General features: G+C 35.2%; 1 protein-coding gene across 1 annotated transcript; it reads left to right on the plus strand.

Annotated features, from left to right (window-relative positions):
• The first annotated feature begins 707 nt into the window (after window positions 1-707).
• LOC105139645 (tetraketide alpha-pyrone reductase 1-like) lies at window positions 708-4070 on the plus strand. The gene is made up of 5 exons (XM_011046162.1): window positions 708-1163; window positions 1799-1959; window positions 2104-2292; window positions 3043-3380; window positions 3734-4070. The coding sequence occupies exons 1-5, from the start codon at window positions 1028-1030 to the stop codon at window positions 3825-3827; spliced, it is 918 nt and encodes a 305-aa protein (XP_011044464.1). The 5' UTR covers window positions 708-1027; the 3' UTR covers window positions 3828-4070.
• The last annotated feature ends 2256 nt before the right edge of the window (window positions 4071-6326 follow it).

A 6326-nucleotide genomic window follows, 5' to 3' on the forward strand; every position in this document is an offset into this window, starting at 1 on the left:
TCTGATATCGTGTTCTCTGGTATCTATTATTGTGTTCATGTCCTTGGCATATCTTGCAAAGCAAGCTACCAATTCTTAAAGCCATACAATGATTGCTTCAGTTTTTGCTGTCACTTCTTTCTAATTTTATTCAAAAGCTCTGAAAGCCATACTCTTCGTTCATGGCCCAAGGCAGTCACTGTAATCCTTTTGTTTTCAATAATATACATGTATGATTTGATGAGTAGCTCGTGAAAGGGAAAAATGATCTAATCCCATATGTAATATCAATGAAGCTCATATGTTCAATACAGAAAAAAAAAAAAAAGAAGAAGAAAGCCGAATCGTGACGTATTGAAGAATCATTTTCTAATGAATTATGTAATGTCAGCCATTGGATTATAATAATAAGCATGATTAGTAGTGGAATAAAACAGAAGAACAGACGAGAAGAACCTTGATGAGCAGACAGGGTCAAATCCCAGATGCGGTGCATGGAGGAAGTAAATTGAAAATCACGAAAAGTAGTTGACTTGCAGAAGAGCATTAAATTCTGAAGTATTTCCAGCTATACATCATGTTAATTACTCAACTCATCATAATCATCAGCAAATAACAATGCACAAAGTACTCAACCACCTTGCCAGCTATAACTTATAAATACTATGATGTTGTGTCAGTATTGGCTCCTATGAAAGATTACATGCTGTCTCCTTCTCTATCTTCATTAAATAGATAACCAAGCAAGCAAGTAAGCATGCAAATTCAAACTCATGCTTTCTAAATGCTAGCTGCGCCTAGTTTGCTACCAAACTCATTATACAATGAACCCCACCAAGATTTAATGCCATTTTTCACAATGGAAATCCTTTATTGGCTCTTTCCAAACTCTCGTTTCTTTTCTCTGCTACTTACAGTACCTACCACCTCCCCAACCATCACCAGCCACGCTCCTTTAATGCTCTATCCCAGTTAAATACTTGCATGTTTCTTTTTCATTTTGCCTTGCTCATTTCTTCTTCTTTTTTCTCTAGCGAAGTTAAAAAATATGGCAACAGCCGCTTCTTTCAATCAAATTTCAAAGACAGTTTGTGTAATGGATGCTTCTGGGTGTTTAGGTTCTTCCATCGTGCACAGGCTCTTACAGAGAGGTTACAGTGTCCATGCTGCTGTCCAAAACCATGGTTTGTTTGGGTTTTGTATTTTTGCCTCAACTCTTATTCTCTCGTAATTTTTTCTTATTATGAATCATATCTTGCTTGGTATTCTTGATCGTCATATGCCTCCTAATTAGTTCCCCATAGAAACTTTAGATGGATATTTCCTGGCTCCTCTACCTTCTTACTCTACAATCGAGCCAATCGTTTCTTCATTTTTTATATGATTATAGAGCTAGATTATTCAGCCCGCTTCTAGCAACTTCAATTAATTCAAACCCTGATGGAATCATGTATTCCTCCTTATAATTTTACAAAAATCAACTTGCTCAGTTTCAACTAGAATCGAATTTACATTAGCCGAAAGGGAGGCATTAATATTGGAGAGAAAAACAATATTATCAGTTACCCTTCAAAGAAATGGAGATTCTTCTCCTTACAGTGCTGGTCATACCAAACATAACACCACTCGCCTGCTTTATGTATGTTTCCCAAGGCTAAGTGTGCTATAGTTGTGTGAGTACTTGTTTTCAACGTTCATAGTAATTCCTACCAGTGTATGTAGAATTTGTTTTCTAGTTTTTACAGATCATCATCTTCATCATCATCATCATGTATGGAATTTGTCTCTCGCGTTGTTTATTGGACAATTCGATTTGCAGGTAAATTATGGCAATCATTTGAAGGATTATCCTGCAACAAGAAGAACTTGAAAATTTTCCATTCCGACCCTTTTGATTACCACAGCATAATGGATGCCTTGAAGGGATGCTGTGGCTTGTTTTATTCCTTTGAGCCCCCCTCAGATCAACCCACCTATGATGTATGCCAACTCTACATTCTTCTTCTTATATTAGTGCATGAGCGCGTGCGAACATACGAGATTATTCAAAAAAAAGAGAGAGAGAGAGAGAGGGAGAGATCAGAGCGATGTTATTGATACATAAAGCCCGGTTGTTTGGTGTAGGAATTCATGGCTGATGTAGAGGTGAGGGCAGCACACAATGTATTGGAAGCATGTGCACAAACAAACACTATAGACAAAGTTGTCTTCACTTCCTCTGCAACAACTGTTATATGGAATGACAGTCACAGAAAGGCACCTGATCTTGATGAGAGAAATTGGAGTGACCTAAATTTCTGCAGAAAGTTTAAGGTATTCAAGATATTTTAAATTCTAAACGCTTCATCTTAATCGGTATTTGTAGCTTGTGGATGCATCCATTTATGGAAAGACTTGTCAATGTTTCTATTTTACAGAGATGGAAGCACAACAAAAGGGTGCTGATTTTTTTTTCATTTTATCTGATTTATTGTTTGCCCCTGTGAATTTCATGCCAGTGCAAGTATATGGCAAAGAATAATCACATTAATCATAAATTTAGAAGATGATGTTGGCTGCTTATTATTTTGTCACCATTTTCTGGCTATTCTACTTCCTATATCATTAGCTTAGTTTGGTAAGTAATGGGGAGAGGATAGTTAGAAAATAATATAAATTATATTTAGAAACCTTATGTAATAGCTTGAGTTTTTAGGTTAAGATGATTATTTGATATGGTATCAGAGTTTTAAAAACCAAATAGTCATGAGTTCGAATCTTATTGCTGTCATTTTCTCTACTAATTAAAATTAATTAATAACATAAGATAATGTGAATATATACAAATTTAAAGCTTCAAGAACTTTCACTTGAGAGAGACTGTTAAAGAATAATATTCAAAGCTTGATCTTTTGAATCGAGATTTATTTGACGAAGCTAACAATAGAAAAACATAAATATTCCCTTATTCTTTCACCCAACTCTAGTTTTTATGATTAATAACTATGTGGATCCAGATATGTTGATCTGCTTTAAACTTGTAATAGATAAGTTTTGATTAACAAGATTTACATTTTTGAGCAGCTATGGCAAGCACTATCAAAAACGCTAGCTGAGAAGACAGCATGGGCTCTAGCAATGGACCGAAGCATCAACATGGTAACCGTAAATGGAGGGCTCTTGATGAGTCCTGATCTAACAATCTCAAATCCTTATTTAAAAGGAGCAGCTGAAATGTATGAAGATGGTGTGTTTGTTACTGTGGACCTCAGGTTCATTGTGGACACACACATCCATGTGTTTGAAGACGCTACATCTTATGGAAGATATCTCTGCTTCAACCATGTCATCAAATGCAACGGAGATGCTGTTAAGCTCGCTAACATGCTGTTGCCACCCTCCGAATCTTCACTTCCTCAGAGGTTGGTTTTGACATGATGACTTGTTATTAGCAGTTCTTTTGTGGCTTGAAAATCTGATCAAATGCCTTCACAACACATGTTTGGCGGTGTTCAGATAAAAAACTAGCTAGGAGTATGAGCGGAAAAGAGTCAAATTTTCAGAAAGTAGTGTAAAGTGCATGAACTTGAGCTTGTTTGTATAACAGTGGAAGTGTTCACTCTAAGCATTAACCTCTTTGAGATATTTGCAAGCCATGCTTGAATATATAAATCAGCAATTCTCCAATCTGCGGTGGGTTTGTGGCTAAGACAGAGTGTGTGTTTTGTGGGTGTTTAGGGCAGTAAGTAACTTTTTCTGTTCACTTGGTTTGCAGTTTGGAAGATACAAGAATCCACCAACAAAGGATAAGCAATAAGAAACTAAACAAGCTAATGGTGGACTTTGACACTAAACTTCGAGTTGATTGATTGCAGCACAGATGGGCAAGCAAATAATAACTTCATCTGCGCTCCCATTTTTTTTTCCTTAGTAGATAGAGATGTAATGTTCTTTACTGTTACATTTTCTAGGTTAAAATGAGCTTCCACTGATTGGAGGCTGCATATTCTGTGTAGAGTCCTTGTTTCTGGCAAGGAAATACTTGTACCTTGCCATTTGATTTTATGTCGAGTTCATCTACAATGGTTTAACAACTCAAAATTCTTTAGGCATGTCCAAGTTTCCTTTGATTCTTAACTTATGAAGGAGATCATTCTGATAAAATTATTAGGTTCAAATCAAGGTTTTTCCTTTCTATTCCTAAAGGGATATGCTTGCTATTCCTAAAGGGATATGCATAACTTGATCTCCCTCTGAATCGAGGCTCTCTCCTATTAAAAAAAAGAGAGAGAATCGTATTGCTAATTCACATTTTTATACTTGAAGAATCTATGTGTGGAATTTTTATTATTATTATTATAAATCTAACCTTTTTGATATGAAAAATGACAAAGAAAGCCTTGTAGATGTTGGTCTTAATAACATGAATAAAGATGAAGAGTAAAAGGATGTTGTGTATGGTCTCGTATTGTATGATGGTGAGACCACTATATTAATTGTCAAGAGACAACAGTATAGTTGTCTCTTGAAATTAAAAATGTAATGTTATTGCAATAGCATTATTTTTGAAAATGAAGAGAGAAGAGAAAAGGAAGAACGAAAGGAAGAAGAGGCAACAAAACAGTTTATATTCTTTCCTCGATTTTCAGCTCATTCATAGTTGGATCGGGCTAAGATTCTAACAGTAGCTTTTATACACGTCACTTTTCATTCTAAATGGTTGGATCGAAGATTGGTGGTGTGGAAGCTGACTGTTTTGAGAGAAAACAGGATTGTTAGTATTGTGAGTTTTTCTCAAATACTTCTTCTTTAATCTTGTTGTATTCCAAGAATAGATTATTTTTTATGGTATGTATATTGTAGCCCTTAGTTAAATATAAGAAAGAACAGTTGTGAATCCATTATTTGTTAATAGTGGAAGTTTTTAGGTGGACTGCAGTCCTGTGATTTTTCCCGCATCTGGTTTTCCATGTAAAAATCTTGTTGTTGATTTGTGTGATTGTTGCTTTATATTTGTTAATTGTTTGATCCTGATTTTGATTGCACAAAAAAGGAAAAGAATTGGAACTTGTAAATTATGAATTGATCCGGGTAGATTGGTGTCTGGTTATTTGTTCCTAGTTTTCCCAACAAAATGGTATCAGAGCACTAGTTGTGTAGATTGAATTTATTGTGCAGTTAAAATGAAAAAGGAATATTCGGGCATGATAAAGCTCACTTTCTCTAATTATTTTATATAGAAAACAATAATGGAGGATCACTTATATTACAATAATTTGGCTTTGCTGCTTGAGTGTAAAGGGGAAAAGCCTGATGAGATGGATGAGGTAAAATAGAATGGGCTTAATAGAAAGGCGATTGCTTATGTTAGAAAATGGGTATTTTCTAAGTCCATTAATCATATTTTTCAAGAACATGACAATTATATAGTTTAGAAGATGTTGGAAGAAACCTTTGCTAAGAGAAGTGCACAAAACAAGGTTTTTGTAATTAGAGACCATGTAAAGTTGAAGTACAAAGATGGTGAAGATGCTTCAGTGCATATAAATGAATTTCAAGGGTTCTTGAATCAACTGTCATTGATGAATCTTGAGTTAGCCGATGAGATGCAAGCACTAATCCTATTGGGTTCATTACTAGATAGTTAGGAGACTTTGGTGGTGCCACTTAGCAATTCTTCTTCGAATGGAAAGATCACTTTGAAAATAGTGAAGGATTATATCCTCAATGAAGAGAAGAGGAGGAAAGGGATAAGCACTTTCGAATCTCATGCACTTATTATAGCAAGTTAAAGGAGAAGTCAAAGTAGGTTCTCTCACGGCAAGCAAGATAGAGAATCCAACAATAAAAAAGGCAAATAGAAGTCAAGAGGAAGATCTTAGTTAAGGAAGAGAATTAAGTGTTATTATTGTGACAAGCCTAGGCATATTAAAAAATATTATAAAAAGTATAAAAGAGATAAAAAGGGTAAAGATGAAGATAAGAATGAAGAGAATGGTACAGCTGTAGTTGTATTTGATGGTGATGTTACCATTGTTTGTGATGATGATTATGTTAATCTTACATATCAAGATACCACATGGATTGCAGATTCAGCAACTCCTTACCATATTACACCCTGACATGATTTTTGCACATTCTACACTACTAGTGACTTTGGTCAAGTTAGGATGGAAAATCAAGGGATGGCTAGTATTGTGGGCATTGGAGATATTTGGTTAGAAACCAATACTAGGTGCAAATTGCTACTCAAAGATGTCAGGCATGTGCCTGATATGCGCCTACACTTAATCTCTACAGGTACTCTTGATGAAAAAGGTTATCACAATTACTTTGGAGATGGTAAGTGGAAGCTCTCTAGAAATTCA

Source organism: Populus euphratica, unplaced genomic scaffold, assembly GCF_000495115.2.
Source record: "Populus euphratica unplaced genomic scaffold, PopEup_1.0 scaffold96.1, whole genome shotgun sequence".
Taxonomy (NCBI): domain Eukaryota; kingdom Viridiplantae; phylum Streptophyta; class Magnoliopsida; order Malpighiales; family Salicaceae; genus Populus; species Populus euphratica.